At 43.5% G+C, this 18,220-nt stretch overlaps 1 protein-coding gene across 2 annotated transcripts in view; it reads right to left on the bottom strand.

Annotated features, from left to right (window-relative positions):
* Positions 1–530: 530 nt before the first annotated feature.
* Positions 531–18,220, bottom strand: part of LOC308325887 (receptor-type tyrosine-protein phosphatase mu) — a 219,407-nt gene continuing 201,717 nt past the window's right edge. For both annotated transcript variants that reach the window (XM_080778633.1, XM_080778634.1), the window contains 8 exons: positions 17,917–18,052; positions 15,820–15,969; positions 15,032–15,205; positions 13,469–13,600; positions 8,450–8,575; positions 5,222–5,385; positions 3,294–3,429; positions 531–1,646 (listed from right to left, as the gene is read on the bottom strand). In XM_080778633.1, the coding sequence (XP_080634759.1) occupies positions 1,593–1,646; positions 3,294–3,429; positions 5,222–5,385; positions 8,450–8,575; positions 13,469–13,600; positions 15,032–15,205; positions 15,820–15,969; positions 17,917–18,052 (1,072 nt within the window). In that variant the 3' untranslated portion in view covers positions 531–1,592. The remainder of the gene's footprint in view (positions 1,647–3,293; positions 3,430–5,221; positions 5,386–8,449; positions 8,576–13,468; positions 13,601–15,031; positions 15,206–15,819; positions 15,970–17,916; positions 18,053–18,220) is intronic.

Raw genomic sequence — 18,220 nt, 5'->3', positions numbered from 1 at the left:
AAAGTGCCTCAAAATTGTACTTACAGTACACCGCTGCACACCAACAGCTGCTCACTGCTCCTATAGGATCATAGGATGGGGGAAATGCAGAGGACAACTTTAAAAACACACCAAGGAGTGCAGACCAAATTATTGAATACATTTTATACAGCCGTTCTCTGCATGTGCAGCATAGAATGATCCCGTTGCTGTTGTGTTACTATATTTTTGCTGACACTTTTTGCTGACATAAATAATCAAAGGTTCGGCTGAGCCAAATATGTGATTTATTAAAATAAATACATAAATAAGCTCTCACCTTGATGCCAAAATCAGAGGTATTAGCTGGTTATCTGTACCATTTTGTGATTTTTTTTTAATAATAAGCTGATTAAGAATGTTTGTAGTCATGAAATGTTTCTGCTATACCGAGACTTGGCAATAGATGTCACTATAATATCAACTGCCACAGCCTGCACAGAACGAGACACATCATTTACATAGATGCAATGTTTATATTGTAGATACTTTATATATTTATTTTACAATGGAACTGATTCATCATACAAGATGACCCAAAGAAAAAGCACACAATACAATTCATAAAATCAACAAACCCATAAAACATGATTGTCACTTACCCAGAGTCACAAAAAGTACATACCATGAATAAATAATCTACAGAAATATGTACAATATGCACAACGAGAATCAAATGGAAGTGCAAATAAAGCTTTGGATCCCTGTACAGGAAATAAGGGTAAGCGAATGTAGACTGTGTCAGCTGTCCCCAATATCTGATGCAATAATAATAATATTAATCTTGACGTCATCATTGTACAGGACATTTAATAACATTTAGGCTTTGGGTCCTGCTTTGAAGGAACCCTTCATAATGACGACGTTATTCAAAAAACATGATGGAGAGAGAGAGAGAGAGTAAAAATGAAACACGTTACATTACGTACAGCGTTATCGCATTCCATTGAAAATAATTAATGCTCATCGTCCTTTGAGGATCAAGGCAAAAACCACAGGCGACAGAGAGAGACAGAGAGAGAGAGAGAGAGAGAGAGAGAGAGAGACAGAGAGAGAGAGAGAGAGAGAGAGAGAGAGAGAGAGAGAGAGAGAGACAGAGAGAGAGGGATCCAGAGAAGAGACAACTCACTGCAGAGGGAAAAAAAATGTGTTCCCGTTGGGAGTCCTCAGCTGGCACACTGACCATCACTGGCTGAAATATTAACATGGTACGTACAATTACGGCCTTTTCCCACCTAGAGCCATAAGCCGGAGTTATACTCACTTGCGCACAGGTGCAGTGCGCTGAAAATAGCCGATAGACAAGCTTGTCGATCGGCTCTTTTTGTCACACGGCGCACAACACACGTATAAATCAGGCAATAGATGATCAATAACAACAAGACAGCTGGTCAAGAGAGTCAGGTACTGTGTGTGTTTGTGCGCGTGCGTGCGTGCCTTTCCGTTGGGTTTCGATGGTGACAAAATAGACGCAAACAGACACGCAGTGTGAACTGCAGCCCTCAGCAGCATCGTCCCCAAAACCTTACATCTTTGATAAAAGTTCTTCTGGACAGGTTTTGGCCACTTCTTTGTTACCCAGAGTTCAAGTACTCCAGTGCCACTTCATAGCAGAATTTGTACTGGTCCTGGGAAATGGAAAAATAAAAACAGATGTTACCGTACTGACAATTCACTTTATTTGTGTTTCCTCATGAGGAATAGATACTGTACAGTACCTCTACGTTGTGAAAACCAGGAACAAGTATGCAAACGGCCTATACCTGTCTGTCTCACTGTCTCAGAAACATCAATAGTCCTGCCTGGTGTATTTATTTCTATAAAAGATGATTTGTAAGTATGGCTTTCGTAGTCTTGCATACAGTAGCCTGAGTGTCGTCTGGTGACGCATTTCAATATTTGGGCAAGAATAGCCTCAAACAAACCTACGTGCACTGCTTTGTAAACAATGATATCACCATGCCAGTATGATGGACCGCCCTGATGTATTTGCATTGGTTCGGCAGTGTAGTTATCTTTTTCATTTCAAAATTGTTTCCATCCAGTTCTACCCCCAGCATTGAATTTAGATGTCACCACACGTATTTGGAGGCAGAGATCTCTGATCGTCTGGCTCACAGAAGTGTGGCATTCATATTGATTTTAGTACCAAAGTACGGGACAAATTCTTCAAGGAAAATCATTGGTATGTGCAAAGCACCTAAAGCAGTATCCACAGCCATTAATTTGGTTGACAAGTCGCTGAACCCTAAATGACTGTGGGCAATGTTTTAAGGTTCCAGCCCAGGTATACCTTTGTTAGAAGATTGTCCTCCATTCTGGTCACTGCAAGACGTGCAAACTGTTCGATAGGGACGTGGTGAGGCATAAATAAAGTCTGATCGGCTCTGTTGTTCTGATGTGCAGTGCCCACCAAAAAGTTTAAAAGAAAAGCACAAAAACTTTTTTGTGAGCCAGTCACCCGTGTCAACATCGACTCAGCTCCATAGAAGAATCAATGGATTTCTGGTGACTGGCCGGCCAAGTAGAAGACTGTGAACGCTGCCCTCAGTGGACAATGTACACTAACAACTGATCTGTAGTGGTGGAAAGTAACTATAAAGTACATTTACATGAAATAATTGTACCATATTTTCATTATTGAGGACCAATTATATGAAGATAGGCTGAAAATGGGTGACATCCGTATTCAAATGTTTTAAAAAATAAGCCGATCTACAAGCTCACAATTAACGCTTGTAGACACTGACAAAAAAATGAAACCTGTTTAGTTTATACAGGGACACGTTAGTCTGCATGCCTAAGCTAGGTAATACGCTGTCAGTCAGCTGATTGTATCAATCAGCCTCGCTTCCTATTTCTCATTCACATCTCAGCTGGTCGTTACGTCACACATACTCAAACTCCAATCAGAAGTCACGCTCAAACCTCTGCTTGTCTTGCTGCTGCCTCACATCCGCTGATGCTTAGCTGCCTCCTCCACCCCAGCCTCAGAGAGCGCGGAGCCTTTAACGCCAAGTTTAACTGTATACCATTTGTTGCAATAAATGGTCGATCTACTTTGACGTGAGTGTTTCCTGTCTAAACTAAATAAAAATAAAAATATAAAAAAAATCCCATGATTAAAACTATTACTAAATATACTGACTAAAATGTTATGGAGGGACTAGTGGAGAAGAGATCTAATGATGACTAAATTAAATCGTATTCAAAAGACTATCTAAAGCTAAATAAAAAACAACACTAGTAGATGTAAGTGTAATAATGTTGCTCACCAGTAGGTCGACCATGTTGGGTTTGTTGTTCCTTAACGTCTTGACGGCGTGGAAGGCGTCGACGGAGCGCTGGTGCTGCAGCATCTCACACACGATGCTGATGGCACAGAAGGTCCCACTGCGCCCCCCGCCGTTCCTGTAGTCACACACACACACACACACACACACACACACACACACACACACACACACACACACACACACACACACACACACACACACCCACACACACACACACACACACACACACACACACACACACACACACACGACAGCCAGCCAGCCAAGTGTTAGTGCTGAGTGGCTAGACTGACTGAGGACTTTCTACTGCGCAAAACAACTGCAGACAGAGAGCTGGCGCACAACTAGAAATCAATTCTCGCTGCCGTGAAGTTTTAATTATAATCAAGGCTGTGTCTTAGAAGAATAGGTGTAAAGAAATGAAATGAAGACTGGTTAACTGAATAGTTCAAAAACATAATGTGAAAAACATTAGTGGGAGGTAGTGGTACTAAGTTATCCTACTGGCAGTGAGCACAATAAAGACTGGTTAACTGAATAGTTCAAAAACATAATGTGAAAAACATTAGTGGAGGTAGTGGTACTAAGTTATCCTACTGGCAGTGAGCACACAAACACACAAAGACAGACCCTCTTATAGACGGCTGGTCTCCGTACCCAGTAAAAGAAAAAGTGTATAAAAGATCCACTCCTTTGACATAGTACACGTTTTGAGCCACTAGGTGGGGATGTTTCTTCTTTAATAATTCCATCAACAAGCTCATGGATTGGGGAGAGCATCTTGAGTACTCAAAGTGAGTTTGTGAGTAACTTGTAGACAGCAGACTGCTGTGAGTTTACATCATGGCCATTCTGGGAGACGTGCAGACAGAAGTCATGATGTTGGGAGTGTTGGCGGAGTGTGGCAAACTCCACACAGCCCAGTGCGCCGTGGGATTGGTTTCAGTGTAACTGACAGACAGTATGCTCCGATGTTTGTTTCACAGAAAATGACAGAGAGACAGACGGAGAGCTGGGAGTGAAAGTGTCAAGCTACATTCCCACAGGACAAGGATGCGATAAAAATAATCATGTCGCATGAAATAGCGGGAAGTAGAAGATCACTCTGTTCCCGCGTTCATAGACTCCACACAATGTCCTCAGGCTCAGTGGTCCACTTCTTCAAATATAAAGCTGGACGCAGCGTCAAGAAATCCAGTGCGAGTGCTATATAGGCGACTGCGAATTGGCGACACACGATGAGAAAGACACTTTTGGTTGGTGACTTTGGTCACACTGGACATTTGTGGACAAGACATGTTCTTTAGCACGTCGCTCGCTTCTGCAAAACTCACTTGAGTTGAACATTCTTCAATGCGTGGCTCTGGACATTTTTAATGGGCACGTCTTGTGTGAATGCACCCAATTAGAGGGTAACTGCACAGTAAAATACTCAGTATTAATTTAATACATTTGTCTCACAACTACAAAAGTGTACAAATTTAACCAAAGTGGTTACTGTACACTCCTAGACTTTCAGAGTTATCCACTTAAACCCTCTGGACCAGAGTTGGTTCTGTACTTTGACCACTTTCTTCCTTCTACACTAAATAACCCCCAAATAACAGATCTATAAGCTAGACCTGTTATTTTGGGCTAATGCCGCCCCCAGAATATGGGGCTGGGGTGGTTAAATAACCCCTGGGTCATTTACTGTGTGTGAAATACAATGGATGACACACGATCGGTATGACAGCAGATGATGGTATGGTAGTGTATTTTTGGTGTGCGTGCGGCCGTGCGCACATGTGTGTGTGTATGCGTGTGTGTGTGTGTGTGTGTGTGTGTGTGTGTGTGTGTGTGTGTATGCGTGTGTGTGTGTGTGTGTGTGTGTGTGTGTGTGTGCGCGTGTGTGTGTGTAAACGTACAGACAGTGCACCACGGTGCGTCCTTCCCCGCCATCGTACTCCTCCTGCCACTTGTCCACCTGTCTGATGAGCTTGAGGAAGGAGCGCTTGGACATGGGCGTGTCCCTGTACATGGGCCAGCCCAGGAACTGGAACTGCTGCACCATGCGGTAGCCATCCTGAGGCTGGCGGTGGGGGAGGGGGAAGAGGGAGGGGGGGGGGGGGGAGATTGAGAGAGAGAGAGATGTTTTGGTGCACTATGAGGATATTGGAAGTATAGCCCCTCAAATAATTGTCAAGACACTTAGATTGTAATGATAATATAACCATTTTGGGTTTTTTGTTAAAAAGAAAAAAAAATAGTTTTCTGAAAAACGTATGCTGCTATATCAGGGGTGCTCAAACTTGTCCATGACAAGGACCCCCAAAATGAGTTGTATGTATTTGGCCGCGGACCCCCATCTCAAAATATCTTTGTTCCAGGGACCCCCCAGAAGCAAATATTTAAGTAAAAAAAAAGATAAACATTATATTATAAAAACATTATAAAAAACAAAACAAAAAACAAAACGGAGCTTGTAGAGCTTGTAGATGTAGCTGTGAACACTTTTTGGAGTGGGCCCTGATCCAGAAGAGGCTGAGAACCACTGGTTTAGAGTAAAGTATCTTAGTGAGGTATACAGTATGTTCCCAGAAGCATCTTCCAGTGCAAGTTTGGGCCTGGCTATACTTCCATCCATCACTCTTTCATTCTAGGAGGGTGTCTGGAAAGGTGCTGTGCTGTTTCGGGCGATGTGAGATTGGTGTTATGTCTTGGTGACATGTGCCTTTAATTACAAACATGCACACGCACACACACGCACACACACACACACACACACACACACACGCACGCACGCACGCACGCACGCAGGCAGGCACACGCACACACACACACACACACACACACACACACACACACACACACACACACACACACACACACACACACACACACACACACACACAACTAAGCCCGAACATTGTGACAACAAGCAGGACAAGAGAGAGATAACAGCGACAAGTAATTGGAGAGATGCGTTGAGTTGATAGATGGGTACTGATCGACAGCTTGATAGATGACTACTGTTAGTCCCAGGCAAGGACGGACGGACAGGTAATCAAAGATACAGACTCTGTCCATTCGTCACACAGACACAGACCAAACTATCAATAACACTTGTCGATGATCTGATTTGATAACGCCGAGTTTCACTTAACAGGCTTTAATATCTTATATTTCATCTGGCAGAATAAAGGAGGGGAGGAGAACTGGGGCCCTCAAATCAAATCATTTTGGTCCGAAGCCGATTCCGATGTGGGAGGAGTTCTAGACCACCGATTACCAATGTTTCAATTTGACATTTTTTTATATGAATTACACACATAAACTGAAATGTATTTTGTTCAACAAAGAAATCACGACATTGTAATATTTTCACATGCCGACTTGCCCAGGGACGTCAGGTTTAAAGTACTTCAAAACCGGTACATAGATCAGACTCGTAATTGCCAAAACCGGTATAATCAAAAAAAACAAGTCCAAAAATCGTTGATATATATCTGCCAGAACGATACATTGGTCGGGTCTACCATAGTTTATAGATTTTATTGTGGGGCTGATGAACAGTTGGGGGTCCGGGGGTGGGGTATACACTATACAGCGTGTCATCACAGGGCACTGGATTCTAAGCAGACCCTCTGTATGTCATTTCATTTCAATGACATACATCAGACTATCCTGATGCCCCAGCGGGCCAAAGATTCCAGATCTGTATTCGTCGTCTCGTTTTGGCGGTCAGTTTGAGGAGTGATTTATACTGTATATAACCTCAAATCAGCTCAGTCTGCAGAGGTTAAGGCGCTTAAAGCAGCTAAGGCGGCCTCAGGTCACGACCTTTCAACTGCACGGCACACTGCGTTTGGCGGGATTTTAAATCAGGCCACATTCATGTTTTCCAGGGAAGGCGTTGGTTAAGAACACAGGGTTCTCAAGGGTGCCTTGGGATTTTGTGACAACCACGCATTATTATTACAATATATACAACTATATATAGCAGTTATGAATCACCTTTCAGTTTATTGCATTAGTACTTATTAGTACAATAATTTTCTAATCAATTACATAATTAATAATTGAGCAATATAATTGTCTGTCAACTCTATAACACGTGTTATAGAGGCTGTTGACTGATTCTGACCTGCCCTTTTCCTTGAAATGGAAAAAGTTAGAAAACCACCGTGTTAGAAGAACCCACAATACCATTCGCTCAGTTTAACTCAGTTCAGCTAAGTTCATACATTTTTCAGTAGGGTGAATTGAGTCTCCAATAGCCTGTAACGTTTGAGACTTGGACAGTAATACTTTTGTCCATCCATTGTGAAATGGATGGATGGATGGACGCATCATTTCAGAAATAGAATGACCCTGTCGCCATAGCTGCTGGGCTCACAAAGTCATGAAAGAGGGCTTTGATGTAGCCTATTAATAAACTCCACGTCCATGTGAAGGGAATTTTAACTTTGCAGTGTGCAGGACAATGAAGAGTGAATGCTAGGAGAGGCCATGACATGGAACTGGAGGTATGTGATGGATTAGGACCTACAATGTCACAAATTAAGCTTTAACCACTTAGGCCTTTTTGTCATACTGTAAGATGGCGTCACACAACAAAAATAGTCGGTCTGCAAGCTCACAACACATCGCGATGCAATGCGCTTTGAAAGTCTTTTTACATTTCTGAAATGTTTGGATTTTATATTTTTACCCATAGTAGGGACGCAAGGTTGAAAGTGGTTAAAAAACAACAACTGTATAATCTCATGACTCAAATTCTAACGAGAGTGCAAAATCTGTCTTGGAAGAGCCACCCATCAACTAATCTAATATACGACAACATTCCCTGTGTTTCTACACTAGTCCGATCCAGAAAAACACAGTTTGCCGGGCCACTGCTACAGAGCTGACAATGAGGTTATATCTTCCCTTCTTCTCTGGAATCCTGCCTCAAAGCAGACCAGAGGTAGAAAACTGTCGTTCCCTGATGTCATTGCTATAGGGACACATGCATCAGTAAGCATTAACTGGACATGGCAATGAAGGACCGGAAAGTCTGGCGTGGCATTGTGAAAATCCATGATCTCGACCGCGGTCGAAAAATGATGATGATGATAATCTCATAAACAGTCTGTCTGGCGCGTGGCACATACCCGAGCAGCGTTATAGATGCGGAATATTCTGCTGATGATGTCTTCTTCCAGGTCGGCAGAGACAAACTCCACCTGGATGGGTCCGTGGCGGTGGACGCCGTTCTCTGGCCAGTACTGTGGACACAACTAAAACAAACAGGCACGGACACACACAAGCATGCAGTACACACACACGCCCAACAAACACAGGTATGCACGTACATATGCACAAAGACACACGTGCACACACCCAGACACAGAGGGAGCGGGAGAGAAAAGGAGAAAGATGGAGAGAAAAAAAAAAAGACAAAAAAACAGAGAGGAGGTAAGTTTGATCCGCTAGTTGTGATTCCTTCTACCAAACAGTTTCACAGTTCAACTGAAACCAGTGACAAGAGTTTGATCTCTTTAAGATCATTACTTTAGAGCATTTGGGGGATTCAAAGACAACTGCTATATTTTATTCAGGGTCAGGAAAGAGCAGCAAAGTGCTTGAGATGGAGAGGCTGACTCTGAATTCAATGTCAAGCATTGATCTGTGATACAGAAGGAACGGCGGAATCTTTTTTAACGTTTGAACTTTGAACACACTTCAAAACCAACACATACTGTAAGAGACTTTTGCTAATTGACGGAGCCCCTTTGTTTTGTCTTCACCGGAATGTCAAACTGAGAAATGTTTGGTCAAAAATCCTTGGCTGATCTTTAAAAAAACAAAACATAAATCAGGTTTCTTTTTTTTCTCTGCTTTTATTTCAGTCCTAGGGAAAATCTGTCTATGTGAAAGACTGTGTGATCAAAAGCGGCTTTTTAAAAAGCTCTCACTCATGCCCTTGGTGTATTATTGACTTTGCTTTGGCAAAAGCTTTGAAACAGGCAGGGGAGAGCGGGAACCCCCAGGGACCCTCTCCTAAGAGCGCCGAAAAATCTCCCCCGTTTCCCGCTCGCCTCAGGAGGACAAACCCAGTTAAAAACATCCACCTGCAGAGCACAGTCAAACATCACAGGACACTAAAGGCTAAATTAAGTGTCACACCACGCTGCTCCGCTCAACAAAAATTACGCATTTTCATTTGTATATTTGCTGTTTTCATCAAATGTTCATACAGTATTACACATGACATGCCCTATAGGGACATGGAATAGGTTTGTATGGTTAAATCAGACCAACACTAATGGAGCCCATGGAGAGAGAGAGGGGGCTGTGTCAGTGGCGTAACATAGGGCAGTGCAGCCAGTGCAAAGCACTGGGGCCCAGCGCCCCCTAGGGGCCCATGAGGGGAAGGGAAGAAAAGAAAAGAAACAGCTGACGGGCGCTGTTTTGTGAATACACACACACACACACACACACATACACACAAGCAGAAGGGGCAGCTAGCTGAGCTATGGGAACAGGAGGAAGACATGGAACCTGGTGTCTAGCAAGGCGCTAGGCACAGCTCATTGGTCAGTACTCTTCATAGGCATGCAGCAGAGCCAATCATTATGCAGTATCATATCTTAGCAACTATTTCACCACGCTCCGGTCCACAACATTGAAAAAACAAATGGACGCTGTTGTTGACAGCCAACTTAAGTGCCAACAATCTTATCAGAAAGTTCTAGTAGTGAGATAGAACTAAAAAAATAAGAAAAACTAAGTGCAGGGCTGAGTGGGAAAAATGTTCGGTGTATTTTTATGAAACAAAAGCTTTGCAGTTTCAAAGTGGATATTCAAGCTTTCCCTACAGCTGCAATGTTGGTGAGTTTAATGTTGTTTAATGCAAGCAGATGCAAATTGATGGTCACTTTATATCATTATAATAAATCTAGAGTTGCAAATTGCAAAGGACTGTGCTGTCATGTGCCAGTTAGCCCTGACAGGGACACATATAGTGGCATCATTTACTGATGTTTGCACTGCATTAATGTTATATCTCACCATACCTGTCACTGTAGAGTGCAGAGCACTCATTCTCCAAGCTAAAGTTGATAAAGACTTATTTAAGGAGCAGCATGGGACAAGAGACTCAGTGGACTGGCTACGCTTTCTATTGAGAACTGCAGAGCGAGGGCTTTGGACCTGAGAAGCATCATAAATGACTTTGCTGAGTACAAGGCCCGTAAGGTGACCTTCTAATAAGTGAGTACATCCATTCCATGCTGTGGTTTTATAGTGGCATATAATGAGCTGTGTTTTTTAATTTTTATGTTTGATAGTTTGGAGACATCAGGCTGTGGTAGTTTTGTTTTTGTGCCCAAGTCAGGGCAGGTTGTTTATTGATGAATATACTGTATGGACACTGAGCTTGGCAGCTGGTGCTGTCTGCATGTGGTGCTGAAAGGCTGGTGCTAGTGTGATTGATTGAATTTTTTTTTTTGCAGAATTACAGTACATTTCAAGCACAAACTCAATACAAAGACTGTTAACTTACTCAATGCTGTACCATATGTTCTCATGCCAATAAAGCCCCTTTGAATTTAATTGAATAATTTAATTGTGTGGCCGGTCACCTCACCTGTAATGTTAGTTTATACCTATTGTGTGTGTGTGTGTGTGTGTGTGTGTGTGTGTGTGTGTGCGCGCATAGGCACGCGCACGCACACTTGTTTATGGCGGTGCCGCGGTGGTGGGGGGCCTACAAAATATTCTCGCACCGGGGCCCACAATGACCTCATTACGCCCCTGGGCTGTGTACTGTATAGGAGCAGGGCTACGGAACTGAAGGTTATGTGAACCATACACAGGAACACAAACTCGCATCGTTAACGCCGCCTGGGTGGAATGCAAGTAAGCACGCACACGGCAGCACAATCCAGAGTGTTAAGTAACACTCCTGGATTTTGCTGTGCAGCCATGCAAGGACATATGGTATGCACCGTTTGCACACATGGACTCAGACAGGTTCAAGACTCACTGCCAGGGGCACCGTGAGGGAGCAGACCCTGAATGATTCAGAGGGCCGAGACAGGAGGGCCCCGGAACACGGCAGGCTAAACCACTTGGCAGCGGTGAAGCTCGCCGATGGCAAGAACACAGAATATTTCATCCAATTCCTTGTGTATTTTAAAGGTGCACGTTGTAGCATCTTGCCGCTTGTCGCTAGTACAAACAACTTGCACAAAGATGTGTTTACAATCAATCCCATAACCGGGAGGACTGTGGCGGCTGTTTGGAATAGATCCCACAACCCAGAGGGACAGGCACATTGTAATTGGCTGGAATAATTTCAGGACGTTTCGTGCTATACTTCAAGGGACTGATCCTGTTCAGCAGGGTTAAATGGTGCAACAAGTGTTGTAACAATTGCAACAATGTTAAAGCAACATACGATCTGGGGAGTAAAAATAGGAATAACCTTTATTAGATAGATTAGTCTCTTCTTGTTGTTCCCTTTTTTCCTTTTTTGTATATATATTATTTTTTATTATTTATTATTATTATTATTATTTTGCCAAAAACTTGTAAAATTATTGAAAATACTTGCACGCATTGCACACACACAAACACAAGAACTTGCTTTCTTTGAGAGCCGATTGCAACTTCCACATCTAAAAAAAACAAAAACAAAGATGCTGGTGGAGGAAAGCTATAATATAATATCTAGCTCCCTCGCCTGCTATAACCTCCATCTCTCCCTCACTCCCTCTCCACCTGTGCTGCTGCCTTGGCTGGCTACAGTGAGAATATTGAATGAAAAGGCTCATGCATCCATCCATCCATCCATCCATCCATCCATCCATCTATCCATCCATCTATCTATCCATTCAGCCAGCCAGCCAGTCACGTCAGCGAGACAGTCACCAGAGGGAAAGGGGATTTGGTGGGGAAGAGAAGCCCGGCTTCAGGCTTTGATCCCTGGGTGTTATGACAGAGCCTGAGGCTGAGAAACCAGGAGGAGCAGTGCCTTCTCCTCCTCCTCCACAAGCCTGCCTATCCGTCCGACTCCGTTTCATGGCAACTCCTCTCTCTTCCCTAGCTCCTTCCTTCCGTTCCAACGTCTTCGTAACTCATTCCACATATAGACTGCTGCTCCTTTCTCTCTCTCTCTCTCTCCGCTCTCTCCCTCTCTCTCTGTCTGGCGAGGAATAAGGACTTATAGAGGAACACACAAAAGCAATCTTTTTTTTCCTTCTTCCCCTGAATCTAATTCACACACTGTGCCCTTGTGTGACTTTATTAGATACAGAGCTCTGATGAAAGGGAGTACTTCATAATATGTTATCGGTTTGGGAGGCCATTTCCTAGGATATTCTCTCTGGGGGTTTGTGTGTGTGTGTGTGTGTGTGTGTGTGTGTGTGTGTGTGTGTGTGTGTGTGTGTGTGTGTGTGTGCGCGCGCGCGTGTGTGGCGTGCATTTGTGTGCACGTGCTGAATGGTAGTTCACTTTTATCAGCTTGAAAGCACACATAAACCCATACATGCACACAGTATATGTATTACATACATATAGTATGATTTATGTGTGTAGTTTATGTGGAAAATGCTGCCCCTTGTGGCATCTTATTTTGGAGGCTCCAGTAACCAGCTGGTGTCGAAGCCATGGGGAAATCATTATTCATGCCAAAAACAGCCTGGCCCAATCAGTGTCCTTGCAGAAATATAGGCATGGGACTGTGGGTAGGGATGACGAAACTCAACAATAGCGAAGGACTTGTCCCATTCCTGTCGAAGTACCTTTTATTCTTAAAATGCCTTCGCTAAAATAACACAATTCTGTCATCATATCATGTCAGATTAGCCTACAGTAGGGATATTCTGTTGACAAGAAGTCGACACAATAATATAGTTTTTTATAGTACACTATATGTGCATGTGTACTCCAGTGGATGTGTGCTGGGATAGTCAAAAAGGTGAATGTTTTTCTAAATAGTAAAGGCAAAGAGGTTTATGGATAAGGGGTAGCACTGACGAAAATATGGCCCATGCCACAAAAAGGGCCATTTAGAATTCTTACATTTCTGGTAGATATCACGGTCCGATATCATAGTCCCAATGCATCCACGTGCGTATGTGTGGGATGTGTGCGTAACGTGTGTGTGTATACCAGGTCGGGTTTACCTGCGCAGGGTCCACGTCGTTGAGCATGACTATGGAGGTGCAGTGGTAATCCAGGACCAGTCTCCAGAAGTCCTTCACTGTGTTCGGCAGCGGGTGCTGGGTCACTATAAACGCAGACGGCTGCTTATAACTCTGATGGACACACAAATATATATATAGACAAAGTCAGAGAGTGAGCTGTAGAGAGGACAGAGAATAATATACAGTGAGTGAGAGAGAGAGAGAGAGAGAAATGCAGACAGACAGACGTTAAAAAAAAACAAGAGAATATGTTTAAAAGTCACCGCTGAATGCACATAATGTATTTTTCTATTTCAGTCCGGTAGCCTTGCTGAGAATAAACCTCAGGATGATTCAGAAATGACCTCCATCATTTGACCTGTTCGTTACAGAGCGCTGTTATCTAATGGAGGTTCCGTGTCTTTTGGAAAGTGCATTAGGATGCTGGGCTTCTGACGTGCCTTCTGGACGCTTGTCGGCTTGCCTCCGGCTGGCCGGGGGTTTAGCTGCGCCGTGGTCTGTCTGACTCACAGTCTGGGTCTCCATTTACCTTCTGACCCAAACCTGGACCACAGCTGAGCTCGGAGCTTGTTTCATAGACCTTGCCACGAGCTGTGGCATAAATTATTCATGTTTATTTGTTTTCAACTTCTACGTATTCGTTTTTCTGTATGCTCATGCAGACATTAATGAATATATAGCTACATACCGGTAATACATTTCACAAATCAAGGGATTCAAGGAAGGAGAATACATTTGAAACTGTCAAGTCAGCTTGAAACGTCATTTCACGGTGCACAATACTCCACTTTTGAAACACTTTTTCATAAAATGGCCTTTAACTAGAGTTTTTCTTCATCTTTTCATTGTCTCTTCTATGCTCCTATTTATTGACTGCATTGCATACAGTATATTTTTACTTTTGTTGTTAAATGACTGCAAAGCACTTTATTGAATTTTGTTTTTTGAAAAGTGAAATATAAAAGTATTATTATTATTATTATTATTATTATTATTATTATTATTATTATTATTATTATTATTATTATTATTATTATTATTATTATTATTATTTCCATATAACAGCTAGTACCCTGTTTCTTAACGTCAGGTCTGGGGACCACCAGGTGTCCAAGATGGACCGTTATGAGCGTGAGTGTTCAAATGGAACCAAATGGATCCATCAAGAGTTTAACAATAAAAACAAATACATTTGATATAATAATAAGAAAAAGTTGTAATCAAACTGGGGGTGCTTCTAATGAAAATGAGCGTTGGCTATTCAAAAAGCAGATGTACAAGCAATGTTGTGTGAGGACTACTGATTTAGAAGGTCATATTTTAGTCATGTGAAATGTTTTCGTTTTTGTCTAGTTTTAGTTTAAATATATTTTGGCCGGTCTTGTGATGGCATCGTATAGTGCCTGATTTTACACTTGGTTGCATGCTGAAAATAGCAGATCTACAAGATCTGCTCACAAGCGACGCGTTAGTCTGGTATATATAGTAGTCATAGTCTAAAATGACAAAATCAACACTGGTCTTAACGGAGAAAAGTCCTACATCCATAAGGGCAGCGTTGATGTAGTTGGAGCTCTCTCCGTCTATGGTGATGAGGAAGGGAAGGCAGCGGTCGGGGGGCAGGACGTCCATACAGCGGTTCTTCTCGTGGTTCCTGGGCAGCAGGGCGATGCTGCAGTCCTCCACCCGCAGTGTGGGAGTCACCATGTTCAGAGTCTAACACAGGAAGCAGAGCAGGGACAAACACCTTACAACATGAGCCATTTAGAGGTCTAGCACTTTGTGTGTGTGTGTGTGTCTAGCACTTTGAGGTTGGTTCCAATATAAAGTGCGCTACAAATACAAAATATTATGCTGTTGCTGTTGGGCAGAAACCTCTTATGTCCATATTTGAACTACAATGTCACATAAAAGTATCAGATCCACAAGCAGAGACATACAGTATATATGACAGAGATATGCTCCTTATCCAGAGTGATTTGACATGAAGGCTTATTCAGACATTGCCGCCAAACAATAGACAACAGATGCAGCTAAACACTTCATGCATGCTATGATCTTGTCACACATAACATACTGTTTCACAACCTGGTCACAGACAAATCTGACAACTTTAAAACCCATAGACACAGACACTAAAAACACTGGATCAAAAACCCAACCGTTACCACCACTGCCATATAGTCCAAAATATACAATTTTTTAAATTTTGATAGCTTTGCGTGCGTGCGTGCGTGCGTGCGTGCGTGCGTGCGTGCGTGCGTGCGTGCGTGCGTGCATGCATGCATGCATGCGTGCGTGAGGTCAAAAGGCTGGCACACTGTACGCACCCTGAACTCTTCTTTGATGGGGCTGGAGTTGGTCTGCGGGTCCAGCCGGTTCATGTCGTAGTAGACCGAGCGGAGCTGACTGGCTGGAATGGTGGTGTCGCCACAGAGGCATGCCTCCAGGATGGCGTCATGGATGAACACGTACTGCTCCTGCAAAATGACATCCTTAATGTGGGATCAATGTGACGAGACACGCTGAATGTCCTCAGTCACAAATCAAGGAATTCAAGGAAGGAGAATGCAATTGAAACTTGAAACATCATATCAAGTTGCACAATACTCATGCCCTTTACAACGATTAAAAAAATAAACACTTCTTCATATAAATGGATTTTAACTAGAGGTTTTCTTCATTTCTTCTCTGCTTTGATAATAAGACTTTTGTTTAAAAGAAGAAACATCCCGGTAAACACAGTGCCCTGTGTTCATCAGAAGACACAATGGGGCTTTAACTCCCATTCTACCAACTGAAAGGGTGAACTGGAACCCCCCTTCTACCAACTGAAAGGGTGAACTGGAACCCCCATTGTACCAACTGAAAGGGTGAACTGGAACCCCCATTGTACCAACTGAAAGGGTGAACTGGAACCCCCATTCTACCAACTGAAAGGGTGAACTGGAACCCCCCTTCTACCAACTGAAAGGGTGAACTGGAACCCCCATTCTACCAACTGAAAGGGTGAACTGGAACCCCCATTCTACCAACTGAAAGGGTGAACTGGAACCCCCCTTCTACCAACTGAAAGGGTGAACTGGAACCCCCATTCTACCAACTGAAAGGGTGAACTGGAACCCCCATTCTACCAACTGAAAGGGTGAACTGGAACCCCTGTGCATCAATGACCACTACCGATATGTTCACCATGTTTATCATCATTGTAATCATCATCATCATCATTATCATCATCAGAGATGAGGAATTCTCCAATGAAAAGATGACATTTCTATTCATGCCTTAATGTCATGTTGACAGACAGACGGCTCAGAGACGGCTCTAGGCTTGATGTATATCCTTTCTGAAGTGACATTTTCCGATGACACTCCGCACACTTTGCACAGGGGTCACTGATCTTGCACGATGGAATGATGCCAGGCCTTGAGATGAGGCCGTTATGGGTGTGAACTGTGTGACCTTTAGTCTACCTGCCGAGGTCAGCTTTGTGCCCTGGGCATTGAACAGCCAAATGAGAAATGCATGGATCAATAAAACAGTTTATGTTTAAACATAGGCTTTTCATGCCTGCAGACTGTGCTGGAGTGTATGACCGCAGGGCAAGGAACTGTGCCAGCTACTGTAGCTCAAACACCTGTGAGGGCACGCACGCACGCACGCACGCACGTACGCACGCACGCACGCACGCACGCACGCACGCACGCACGCACGCACGCACGCACGCACGCACACACCCACTTTGAAGGTCACCGAACTCGGAGAGGAGAGTGACTCAGGGTGAACAACATTTGGTCTCCAGTTACTCAAATCCCAGTTCGCACGTCAACGATGAAACATTTGCCCATTAAGTCCAATGGCGCCTGTGATTTAAAAGGAATTACGGTGAAATGATGCATTCAGTGAGACTACGGATGCCTCCAGATGGCCCGTGTTCAGAAAAGCGGAAAAAAGTCCTTCGGCAGCCCCGCGTCGTCTAAAGTTGGCAGCGAGTGGACGAGCAGGTTTTTTCCTTTCATCCATCGATGTGAGCTAAATGCTCTCGTTTAACAAGCCTCTGAAAGGCCTTTTTATTATGACACTATTGTCCCACTTCTGCCGTGCATCAAGCTCAGCAGCCTGCGAAATAGCTAGCGTGCGCCGTGTGCTCGTTTTCTGAGTCTTCGTCATTATAAATAAATAAATAAATATATATATATATATATATATTTTTTTTTTATGTGGCATGAATGACTACACCGTGTTAACCATAAACAAGACAGGGTCTAATAACTACGTTGCTTCCCAGGTGCATGCAATCTGGTGTTTATTTGCGAACGACGCGTGTCTGTGTGTCTGGGCAAGACAAACTGTACCTCTGTCTTATCAAAGTGTAACGTCTCTGTCTTATCAAACTGTATCATGCTATCTGTATCATCATACTATACCTCTGTTTGGACCATGTTGACCCTCCGCGAGCGTAGCTCTCGTACACAGTTGTAAATGTCCACGACGCCCTCTCGCTCTGCCATGTCCAGCATGATGTCGATCACGATGAAGCAGCCCGTTCGGCCCGCCCCGGCGCTGTAGGGAACCCACCGGAGATCAGACGGATTACAAAAACGCCCCGGGGACATAGAAACCTTTGTTTTTCATTAGGGGTAATTGACATTTGAAGTAGAACATGCATAAAAAGTTACGGTCTCCGTAAAGTAGGATTCAGGTGCATTATTCGCATGACCTTGGGTAGTT

This window comes from Protomyctophum bolini (genome assembly GCF_963924005.1).
Source record: "Protomyctophum bolini genome assembly, chromosome: 12".
NCBI classification, from domain to species: domain Eukaryota; kingdom Metazoa; phylum Chordata; class Actinopteri; order Myctophiformes; family Myctophidae; genus Protomyctophum; species Protomyctophum bolini.
Note: the sequence above shows the minus strand (reverse complement) of the source record. Positions and strands in the feature narration are given on the sequence as shown.